The following is a 12,630-nucleotide window of genomic DNA, read 5'->3' on the forward strand; positions in this document are numbered from 1 at the left end:
TTTGAATTGCAATCAAGATCATAAGTAACTCCAATATTGTTTTCAAGATGAGCTCTGTCTTGTGTATTTATCTTACATAGACAATTGAAAATTTTGCCACTCTTAAGGCTTGGCATCTTTTTAGACCGATCTGAGTAAATCCAGGAACATCAACGCAGCAAGTTGTCCACTGTTTGAAATACATAAGCAGCGTCTCAGGGAAGTTCACTACATATGATAATACCCAACTACTCCACTCAAAAGCCTACTTAACTTTTTCTAAAGTGCTGTATCATAAGATGTGATGTCTATGTAAATGGGAAGGGGAGAGTAATAAATGGGTTGTATTGTACCAGTCTTATACATTACTAAAAGAAACTAACAATCCAGATTCTTTTTCCACTAGCTTTGGCTTGTTACTGACAGGACACCACTGGCCAGCATTTATTAAGATGCAGTACTTCTACACCAGTGTGTCCTAGATGAATTTACCTGAATACTGCAATTTAGAATGTACCATTTAAACTGTTGGTCTACTCTGTCACTTGTAATACCATTTAATTTACACATTTCTCTTACCTTCTTTTGGTTATTCTTGGGACTAGAATGTCCCCTGCATGCTAAACTGGTATGTACCCTTGCCGTTAGTGCCTGACTTGAAGTGAAACTGGTATCCTGATGTTTTGTTTGTCCTTGGTATCATACAATTCTGATGTGTGCAGAGGCCTAGGACTGTCCTTAGTAATGTGGAGACAGCATACTGTGTTCTGTGAATCAGTAGTATGACCAGATGCTTTTCTCAGAGTCTAGGAGAGGCAATCCTAAGGGATTCTCTTGTGTAAACATCTGCTATTATGCTGTTATGTGAAAGCCAAAACCTGTGCTTGTCAAGTGCATGTAGGTGGAGTGAGTGTGTAGCACATGTATGGTAGTAGGACTCTGTGTCGTAGGACTCTTGAGTACTAGGAGCAGTGGGGTTCATATTGGAATCCCCTGGTTTAATATGGCACAAGATGGAGGATGGACATAGCTTCCCCAAACATTGAAAATGCATTGAATGTATTCCAGTGGCTTGGAGGATATAGATTCAGAACCTGTACAAAGACAGGGCTATCTGTAGAAAGTTGATGTAGACCTTGTTAGCAAAGGGTTGCAGATTAGTTATTACTGAGCACTGCTATTTCGTAGATGGTAGGTTTGAGGGATGGGCTGCAGTTTTTGTTGCTCACGGTGAGGAGGTTTCATGAAAGGACCTGTCCTTTTGTCTGTACTAGAATACTGCTTCAGGAGTGCTGGTGACAGCCAGGTACAGAGATCTCAATCTTCACTGTGCCCTTGTTTTGGATACTCTTGGAATAGTAGGAAAATGACATTTAAAAGAAAACCACCCAAATTAGTTTTGAAGCCATAGACAATGGAAGCACCTCCTCCATTTGGAATATATGTATAAAAGACGGGTCCAAACCACCCCACTTTGTTCCAGTTCCAAGTTCTTCTTGACCAAAGAAAGGAGCGCTTCTCAGACTACACAAAGGATGACTGTGTGACCAGGGCTGGTGTCTAAATGGCATTCAGTTTTCAAGTGGGGGGAGGACATCACTTGAAGTCTGCACTTTCTACTGGCGAGGTTGGGGGGTTTGCCTGGTCACCTTGGTGCCTAGCATCCTGCCTCTCCGGGAAGGAGAGTACCTACCTGGAGGTCAGGCTGATGGCAGGAGGAGAGACTGTGCAGGAGGGCCCAGCATGAGGAACACCCAGAGAAAGCTGACTGCTCTAGAGAGTGAAGTCAGGAGCATCCCATGCCATAAGAGGATCCCGTTTCCCTGAGCTGTTTCTATGTGAATTGCAGCAAGGCTCTGTAAGAATGAGCCTCCCCCTGTCATCTTGCAGCCTGCCATGGGACCGAGAACTGATACAGCTGCTGCCGCCAATTCCAGGGAAAATGTTGTGTTGACGCTGAAATGTAAATTTGATCAGCCTGGAAGACTGCAACTGCTAAACGCACATCACCACTATCATATCTGACCAGGGCACTCAGCTTCCGTGTGAGACCAGTGTGCACTTGGTCTGGATGGCTGCAACTGCCAAAGATGCCATGTTACTTCACAGGGCCTGTAATGCTGACTCCATTTAGCGATTCCTTTTCAAAAGGGAAGTTGCGTTGCGTTGCGACTGCAAAGAGCGAGGACGAGACCTGCTCTGCCTCATCACTAGATCTGCAGCAATCTTGGGACAGGTAAAAGCATGCATAAGAATATGGCGCAAGGACTTGAGACTTTTTACCTGCATGAATGTGTGGGTGAGAACTATTGGGTAAATAGAAGTGATCTGCACCTGCACCCAGGGAGAAGATACCGAGATCGGGTGTAGCACCTTACTGAAAACCATAACTGAGATTAGAACCCAGTAATTGCAATTCCTATTTAATTGTGTAGTATTTTGTTTGGGTGTGAGATTATAGTACTTTTTTTTTATTTCTTTCATAAAAAGAAAAGCATTGGGCTGGACAATACATTGTGTACTTTGGTTGACCACAGAGTTCTGAATTCTTGTCCATCACACTATCTCCTTGAGAAACCTTTAACTGCACATACTATCTTCCATGAGAGTCAAGTGCCATAAAGGGGTGTATTTGGCCCAGTTAGCAGAGACATAGTAGGATGGACCCCATGACATCAGTGGCCAACAACATCAACCACCATGGTTGTGGCCCAGTAACTCCTGTCTATCTTGTGCCCCCTCAACGAATGGAGTCTGACATTTATGCTGTCTCCCCAGAAGCTCCTTCTGTGGCCCCCTGAACAGCGTCTGAGAGTTATGCTATCTGAGGGTCATCCTCATATATTATGACTGAATGTTTACCTGGTAACTCAAACCGCACCCCACTTCTCTTATCAGTCTCTGCCTTTTATTTATTACTGCCTTTCATTTTTTGTAGCAGAATGATTAGTGGCTTGGAGTAAGCATTTGGCCTCTAGCTCCCTTTTTACTTGAAGTGGCATCTTTGCTGAGGCACAGGTTGAGATTGGAAATTGCTAGTGTGATAATTTGTGACTTAATAAAAAAAACTTGTAATCACACTTAGATGTTTCTGTTGATGCAGTACAAGAGACTACTGTGGCAGTCACATCACCCATTATTAAAGAAGAGGAAGATACCTATTCCATGGATTACCAGGATAGGAGACCAACACAAAACATCAATTGTCTTACAGGTAAGAAATTGTTGTTCCTTATAATAATCATAGAAATATAAAAACTCTGTTGCCATCCCCACGACAAAGCTATCTGCAGTCGACCATGGGGATGGGACTTAAAAATGTGGTTTTCTATATCTGCCTCAACATCCTGTCAGGTAGTTTGTACTGATTGTACTGGTGCGCGCTATATTGTGCGCCTACCCATGATTCCTTTAAGTCCTTGAGGCCACAGAGGTTGTTTCTCATTGATAACTTACATTTATTTCTCTGAATTTATGATTGTTATTGAATGACAACAGGTTTTATTTTAATTACTAGTTTTAATAGTGTTTAACGTTTTGATTTTCCTATATTCCTGTACTGGATATTGTTTTAAAATTAGCATAGGGAGATGTACCTCATGAGTTTTCTTTCATGTTGCATCACAAACGGCAAGGATATTTTTCACATAGTGGTTCTGAAAATTACTATACCAGCAATGTTTTAAGCCTTGGTGGGAGATAGGAATATTTAGCTTTCTGAGACACTCCTTATCTTTCTATCTGGGCTACAATCTGGAACCATTTTGGATTTTCACACATATAATTTATCCTTGCAGGCTTCTTTGGCCTGTTTGCCTTTAATGTTAAGTTATAAAACAAACTGAAGCATTGAGCCCATTTAACCAGAAGAGCAAAATTGTAAGAAATCCGGAGCTGTGGTCCGAATGCGATCCGGACTACCTGAAGCTGGAAGTGACTAGCTCAACCTGAGCTGGTCGGCCATCTTGGAGTGAGCGACAGAGGTCGGCGTGATCGCGCATGTAGGATCCGCGCCGAAACTGACCCCTGGAGCGGCCTGGAGGCCGTATGAAGTGTACCTGACGTCACCCAAAAAGAGGAGGCGACGGCCCTCGGCCACAGGGGTGCTTCTGTGCTGCAGCACTAAAGCACAGAGGAGCTGCGCCGCGGAAACAGACACCGAAAGTAAGCGGTAAGGGGCTGTAGCTTCCCCTTCTTTAGGTCTCATCAAAGCAGCGCTTGCGCTGTCTCTTTGAGACATGCTGTATTGAGGTATGGATTTGAAGGTCCGCCCACTCACCGCCCACATTTTTAATCGGCTGCTTTGATTGCTCTTTGTAAATGTTGGTTTTTGATTTGTTAATATCAAAGTAGATAATTGTACTTGCGTGTTTTTGGAAGCGTGTTGCGAGATCTATTACGGTGACACGCACACCTTGCTGCCACAGTGACATGCACACTTGTGTGTAAACTTGTGGTACTTTATTGCTGGCTATTAGTAGTCCTACTGCAATACTCTGTTCACGTGCATAACCCTATTTTACAAAATTTCAATTTTCACCTTATTGGTGGTTTTCTAGATTTTTATTGGAATAATCCTTGAGAGCATCCTATAGGGTCTGTTAGTGCATGACATCCTGTTCCTCTTCAATATTTTGATACTCTGTTAACTTCTGTGTACCATGTGTTCGCAAACATTTTCACTCACTCCGCCCTTGCCATTCCTTCCAACTCGTGGTCAACCAGCTATGAAATGGCTAGATTGGAAGGAGTATTTCTTAAATTACATCAGTGCTATTGAGGAAGAGGGATCGGAACAATTCTCACCAGAAAGGAAAAAAAAATCCTGATGCATAATTTGGGTCCTGAAGGATTGAGAGTCTTCAACCAAATGGAAAAGAAGGTTAGAACTGGTACTGGTCAAAACTTATTTTGGAATGCTCTGGAGAATCTTGATAATCAATATCAGCCTACAGTTTGTTCGGCCATATACAGATGAAATAGTTTTCAATGAAAACAAGGCAAGGCTGAACTAATTGATGACTGTTTCTTGCAGGTTTAGCGTTGATGAGTTAGTTCCTCATCAAATTATCATGCACCCAAATGACTCGAACTTGCAGGAAAGACTTCGGGGGAATATTGATGCGCACCCGAAGGAAATAATTGTATTAGCTAAAAAGATTGAATCGTCCAAAAGATGTGCTAAAGCAGTGGTGTCTTCAGCGCCTGACTCGGAAATGGGTAGTGATTGTGGGGCAATTTGCAAAGTTTCTAATTTAAGTAAGAGTAAAGGTAAAGAATCTGTGGCAACTAAAAGGAAGACAAAGGAATTTCCTCGGTATTAAAACTGGAGTTGTTATAGATGTGGTAGCAAAGATCACCTGGCTAAAGACAAAGGTGTTCTGCATTACAAGCGAAGTGCCTTTATTGTGCTGTAGTAGGACACTTCGCTAAGGTGTGTAGAAGAAAAAATAAAAAGTGTTGTATGGTGAAATTAATTTTCTCAAAAACAGATTCTGAACAATCTGAGGAAGACAATCTAGAATCTAAAGGAGTGTTATGCATTGATGCTCCTGTTCTTAATCTTGAGGGGAACTCCAGACCGAAACCTATGTGTGACATGTTGATTGGAGGTGTCGAAATAGCTATTGTGGCGGACTCTGGCTCACAACATACTGTCATAAATGAAAATGTATGGCAGAAAAAGTTTGTGCCTGTTATGGGAGGTCATTTAACTGAACTGATATTCATCCAGTCACTTTAACTGGAAAGAAAATACCTATGTTGGGATATAGAGAAGTACACTTTGAGTTCAAGGGCAGATGTACAGGGAACAAACTTTATGTTGCTGAAGTGGGAACTTCTGGCCTTGGTTGGGTGGACCAGAAAGCCCTTGACATCATACTGAATGCTAATGGTGTCGACCAAGTTTTATTATTAGATGCAGGTGATCAAACATTTTTATAGGTGTTAAAGAACACTTTTCCTGAAGTATTTTCAGGCACAGTGGACAGACTAAAGGACTTTGTACATCTCATTGTACTTAAGAAGGGTGTGAAACATGTGTGTCACAAGGCACGGAATATACCTTTAATTGTTAAAAATTAGGTTACTGACGAGCTAGCGAAGTTATTGAGTAAAGGGTTTATCAAGCCTTTAGAGAGCGCGAAGTGGTTGGCCCCTTTAGTTGTGGCCAGGAAAAGTAATTGTCAGCATTCCGTCCATCATTTGTTTGTTGTAACGCTTTTCGCCCTAAGTGGGATGGGTATTCCCAGACGTGGGATCCGTGCTCACTACGCCACTGGAGTCAAGCTATCCTGGCTGATGACGGCTGATAGCCAGAAACCGGTCCTAGGATGCCTGATTCTGGTCCAGGGAAGACATGGCTTGGCAGTTCGGGCTGGACTGTTCCCATGAGGCACAGGGTCAAGACTGATTTGCATATGGCCATGTCTGAACTGGGGTGGCGTAGTGGGCAAAAGAACGATGGATTTAACCCAGATCTCTTGACTGGGGGAGAATGTCTGCATTGTCAGCATTCCGTCCATCATTTGTTTGTTGTAACGCTTTTCGCCCTAAGTGGGATGGGTATTCCCAGACGTGGGATCCGTGCTCACTACGCCACTGGAGTCAAGCTATCCTGGCTGATGACGGCTGATAGCCAGAAACCGGTCCTAGGATGCCTGATTCTGGTCCAGGGAAGACATGGCTTGGCAGTTCGGGCTGGACTGTTCCCATGAGGCACAGGGTCAAGACTGATTTGCATATGGCCATGTCTGAACTGGGGTGGCGTAGTGGGCAAAAGAACGATGGATTTAACCCAGATCTCTTGACTGGGGGAGAATGTCTGCATTGTCAGCATTCCGTCCATCATTTGTTTGTTGTAACGCTTTTCGCCCTAAGTGGGATGGGTATTCCCAGACGTGGGATCCGTGCTCACTACGCCACTGGAGTCAAGCTATCCTGGCTGATGACGGCTGATAGCCAGAAACCGGTCCTAGGATGCCTGATTCTGGTCCAGGGAAGACATGGCTTGGCAGTTCGGGCTGGACTGTTCCCATGAGGCACAGGGTCAAGACTGATTTGCATATGGCCATGTCTGAACTGGGGTGGCGTAGTGGGCAATAGAACGATGGATTTAACCCAGATCTCTTGACTGGGGGAGAATGTCTGCATTGTCAGCATTCCGTCCATCATTTGTTTGTTGTAACGCTTTTCGCCCTAAGTGGGATGGGTATTCCCAGACGTGGGATCCGTGCTCACTACGCCACTGGAGTCAAGCTATCCTGGCTGATGACGGCTGATAGCCAGAAACCGGTCCTAGGATGCCTGATTCTGGTCCAGGGAAGACATGGCTTGGCAGTTCGGGCTGGACTGTTCCCATGAGGCACAGGGTCAAGACTGATTTGCATATGGCCATGTCTGAACTGGGGTGGCGTAGTGGGCAAAAGAACGATGGATTTAACCCAGATCTCTTGACTGGGGGAGAATGTCTGCATTGTCAGCATTCCGTCCATTTGTTTGTTGTAACGCTTTTCGCCCTAAGTGGGATGGGTATTCCCAGACGTGGGATCCGTGCTCACTACGCCACTGGAGTCAAGCTATCCTGGCTGATGACGGCTGATAGCCAGAAACCGGTCCTAGGATGCCTGATTCTGGTCCAGGGAAGACATGGCTTGGCAGTTCGGGCTGGACTGTTCCCATGAGGCACAGGGTCAAGACTGATTTGCATATGGCCATGTCTGAACTGGGGTGGCGTAGTGGGCAAAAGAACGATGGATTTAACCCAGATCTCTTGACTGGGGGAGAATGTCTGCATTGTCAGCATTCCGTCCATCATTTGTTTGTTGTAACGCAGGAAAAGTAATGGCAAGGTTATGCTTTGCATTGAGTTGAGGGTTCTTAATAAGAGCATAGTAGTAGATAGGTTTCCCTTGCCTAATATCAATGAGCTCCTAAGCATGACCAAGGGTGTTAAATGGTTTTCGACCACAGACTTATCTTCTTCTTACCACCAAGTGGAATTGCACCCAGATAGCAAAAAACAAACTGCATTTATTACTCCCATGGGATGTTTCAGATTTATTTGTATGCTTATAGGGCTGGCATCTGCTGCAGCTGGTTTTCAAAGGTTAAAGCATCGCCTCCTCAAAGACGTTCCCAACTTAACATACTTTCAGGACGATATTCTTATCATGGGTAAAAGTAAGGGAGAACATGATTCAACCTTGAATTCTGTTCTTGTGAAACTAAAGAACAGTGGGCTCACAGATTAACTGGAGAAATGCAAGTTTTACAGACACTCTGTCTCCTATTTAGGGCATGAAGTAAGTGACAAAGGTGTGTTTCCCAAACGGGAGATAATTAACGCTCTCGAAAATGCTCCAACTCCTACTAAAAAGGATGAGGTGAGATCATTTTTAGGGTTTGCAGAATTCTATTCTAAGTTTGTGAAGGATTTTGCTGAGAAAACATTTGACATTAGACAACTCTTGAAAGTTCGTCAGGAGTTCGTGTGGGATGATAATTTGCAGAGGGAATTTATCTGTGTCAAGAATTATATATGTAATGCTGTTCCCTTGCAGGGGTTCAATATCAAACCCTCACCATTTTAACCACAGATGCGAGTGGTAAAGGATTAAGGGCAGTGTTGTGACAGGTATCTGAGGATGGAACAGAAAGTACTATCTCATTTGCTTCACGGTCCTTGACGTTGTCTGAGACAAAATATTCAATGATTGAGAGAGACATATTAGTATGTTTGTGGGCTACAAAAAAATGTAGACAATACTTATGGGGGACTATCTTCACCATTTGTACTGACAATAAACCTTTAGTTAAGGTATGAACTACTGAAGGAACAGAAAGAGCTATGCCACGCCATTGCAAGAATGTCTCTCAATTTATTAGATTATGCATATGAGGTTGTATACTTACCTGGTAAAAAGAACAAGGTAGTGGATTACCTGAGTAGAGATCACCAGTTCCGGATGGTGACACCCTTGTGAGTGGAGACGAATAGGATGACTACAGCCTAGCTTTGTTTTTTTTTGAGAACTCAATTAATCCAGCAATTCCTGAAGAAGATTGGTAGTCTGGGTATGCTGAGGATGAATGTTTGATGGAAATTAAATAGTATATCTTGAGAGGATGGCCTAATAAGTGCGATGTAACTGAGGAGAGTAAAAGATTTTGGGAGTTGAGAGAGGAATTGTCAGTTTCTGATTTGAAGTTTATTATGAGAGGCAATAAAGTTGTTCCACCTACTAAGTTACGCAAGAAGATTTTGGAACTTACTCATGAAGGGCATCTTGGTATTGTTAAGTCAAAGCAGGGAGTGAAGTCGTTCTGTTGGTGACCTGGAGTATTTTGTCTTGGAAGAAGGAGGACGTTTCATCCAAACGCTGGTTTGAATAATTCCAAATTGATTCAAATATTGCACCTTTTTTGTCTGCTGCATTGCCTGTAGTTTCTGGGAACTTACATCCGATGGGTGGTTCAGAGGAGGTGGGAGTACCCATGGTAGTGAGAAATTGTAAGACTACTAAATCTGGGAGAATAGTTACCATGCCTGCGAAATTAAAGGATTTTGTTGTTGTGGATTAATCATTTGTATTGCAGTGGAGTAATCCTCCATTTTATTAAGTATCTTCTGTTTTACATTTTATGTTTTATGGCCTCTTTTATAAATGGTGGTTTTTTCTGTTGTATTAATCACCTTAATGTCACTATCTTGTCATTTAAAATGTGTTATGGGGGGAAGGTGTGTGGTATCCTAGTGTCAGAAGTATTATTATAATATATAGGATGGTACACAGCTGGGTTCGAGATTAGAATCCAATATAGTGGTCAGTTGACGAAGACTGTCCTCTGCGTAGGACCTGCATCTGTGCTCTCCCTTGTACCAGCAACCCTATTAAAACCATCCTTACCTTAAACTGGAGTGACGTCCTCTCTACACTGGTCAGGCTTCATTCTCCTTTTAATGTACCTCTCGTCGTCATCCTATTCTTGATGGGATGTTTTTGTATCACATGTAAAGGTGCTAAATTTGTTCTTCTTTTGAAGCGCACAGACACGGAGACGCACACACACCTATTACTTCTGCGCTGGAGCCATTGGCTGTTCTGGCGAATCAGATGCCACCTCCTCCGTACTAGATTTCAGCGACCCCGGGCTATGCATCACTGATGCAACATCGTTTCTTAGGTCGGTCCTCGACCTGTTGTATTTCTTCTTTGGCCTTATGGCAAATACACTGATTGCTATTGGTTACTATCTGTGTTATTCAGAAATGTTAGCTTGTCATTGGTGCATTTGCGTAAATGCCCCTCCTTTGCCTGCTTAGTTCCATCCCTGGCAATTTCACTCAGAGAAGGTTTTGTTTGGCCATCACACTGTACAGCGTGTGATGGCCCCTCCTCCTTGTTTTTGGTTTTCACATCTTGGATACTTTAATTTTGCTAGTGGCTTTTGGTGTCACCTCCGCTCGTTCTGTTTGAAGTAGTCTGCTCGGCTGGTATTCTCTCACCCCAAGCATAGAACCAATCTCTAAAATTCTCGATCATGAGGCTGCTCGGAGGGAAGTGCTGCCATTTTCTTAGCTCTTGCACACGCAGAAATACAATTGCAGTTCAGAATAAGAACACCCCTGGCAAATCAGGCAAAACGTTAGGGGGGATGGCACTACGGACTACGAACAGAGAAAGCACCCCATCTTGTCCGTGATATCGCGCTGCAGTAACCGTAATCTGGAACACTGAGTTTTAATAGGGTGCACTCTATACCATGATGAACTGTTCTCACTCATTACGGATACATAGGACTGTATTTTTAAATATAATAGATACAATGTATTGCACTTTGTATATATGTAGGAGGCAGGAAACGCAATGATAAGTCTCATTCCTGATTGTAACTTGTCATGAAAGATCAAGTTTAAAATGGCCGCCACCTCACACAGAGAAGTAGGTAGGACTGCCAGATGCTTGCCTAGGAGAGCTCTTTCGGAGCTATTATTGGTGGCTGATTGGCACTGGCAGTGCTTTGGCCAGGCAACGTAAATACTGTCTGAGGGTGGTTTTGAACGTTTCAGCAACGTAATGATAGGGTGAGGATCTGCGCTCTGGTTCAAGCCATACTGCAGGCGGTTGTGTTTAGAAATATTTCATGACCAGACACCAGTGAAGAAACCAGCCAGTCTGCCTGGCACCACTAGTGTTTCTGACGGGGTGATGCTGCTGCTGAATATATAATGTTGAAATACCGTGGGGTTAACGTACCTCTGTTTTACTGCTCTAACTAAATAGTACAACACAATACAAGTTTGCCTGTAGAACAAGAAAGGTAAAACACTGTATAGCGAGTAGCATTTTCATAATAAAGAATCACTGTGTATCATATAATGCTTTCCACAGTAAAGAAACTGATTAAAGGTGGTCACCGGGTGACACTGGAAGCCTGGCAAGCCCACTTTGAATGATGTCAAGCAGTTGTGTGGGATCCTAAGTTGGGGGTGTCCTTTTTGACCGTTTACGGCTCTGGGCCAATAGATTTTTGCAGCCCCAGTTTAAATGACTGAGTGGCCTTGCCCTTTAATAAAGTGAAAGCGCGGTGTGTGCAAACATTAATTCTAAATTTTCAACAGCGCACACACCGCCCTTTCACTGCCGCGTCGTTTGCAAACATTAATTCTTACTTTTCACGGGCGCAAACGTCACGGCAGTGAAAGCGCAGTGTGTGCGCTGTTGAAAAGTAAAAATTAATGTTTGCAAACGTGAGGGCAGAGAAAGCGCGGTGTGTGCGCTGTCGAAAAGTAAGAATTCATGTTTGCAAAAGGCACGGCATCAAGCGCAGTGTCCACATACAACTTAGAACATCACGCTTCACAGTCGGAATAACAAAAAAAAGTTCTCTCCCACTAATTGAGGAGAGAGTATCACGCCACAAGTAAAGGATCCAGCCTGGGTGGGCGGGGCCAAAAGTGGACAGGGCGGTAACAAGCAGGGACTAAAAAGCCTCCTTCACAATAGAAAGCCAGCGTTTAGCCTAAGCTATGACGCAAGCCAATGGGAATAAGGGGCGGAGCTTCAAGTGCCCTTAGGAAAGCGTATCGATAACAATAAGCCCTCGCAGAGGGAGAAGCACATGCACGCTCCAGCGCTAGGTCTGCGAGTCCTAAAAAGGAGAAGTGGTAGCAGGAGAGAGAAGAGGGTGTTTTGCAGACTTCCAACACGAAAGCTATTATGAGGAGACAATAAACAGTGAATTTTGTACATGCAAATCAAAACACGCTACTGAAGAGACGAAGTATGTGACAACTTCCCACCTACCCAAGTTAGGTGTTGAATAGTCTGGTATGCAAAGGCTGTATTCACCTGGACACCCCCTACTTATCTCTCCTAAGTTTAAACAAACAAAAAGGCCATGTAAGAAGAGAAGGCGAGTACATTAATATTCCTGCACTGCTACCAAAACGGAGCGGCTTTGATATGTTAATAATCCACAACACCAAAGCAATGTGTGATTGTATCACGTCATGCGCCAAGAGAAAACAGTAAATGAAAGCCCTGTTAGAGCTAAATGTTACGCTCTATCGAGTGTAATACTGATCACAGGTTTATGAGGCTAAATCAACTCCTGAGTCCTCAGGAACCAAATACACCAAATGTC

At 43.6% G+C, this 12,630-nt stretch overlaps 1 protein-coding gene across 2 annotated transcripts in view; it reads left to right on the forward strand.

The window, feature by feature from the left end:
* LOC146798836 (uncharacterized) overlaps positions 1-12,630 on the forward strand; it is a 304,215-nt gene that overhangs the window by 84,504 nt on the left and 207,081 nt on the right. The window contains exon 4 of one of the 2 annotated variants that reach the window (XM_085626154.1): positions 3,083-3,193. The exons of the other annotated variant lie outside the window; for it this stretch is intronic. Coding sequence (XP_085482280.1) covers positions 3,083-3,193 — 111 coding nt within the window. The remainder of the gene's footprint in view (positions 1-3,082; positions 3,194-12,630) is intronic. 2 annotated transcript variants of the gene reach the window in all.

The sequence above is a fragment of the Triturus cristatus genome, chromosome 9 (assembly GCF_964204655.1).
Source record: "Triturus cristatus chromosome 9, aTriCri1.1, whole genome shotgun sequence".
NCBI classification, from domain to species: Eukaryota; Metazoa; Chordata; class Amphibia; order Caudata; family Salamandridae; genus Triturus; species Triturus cristatus.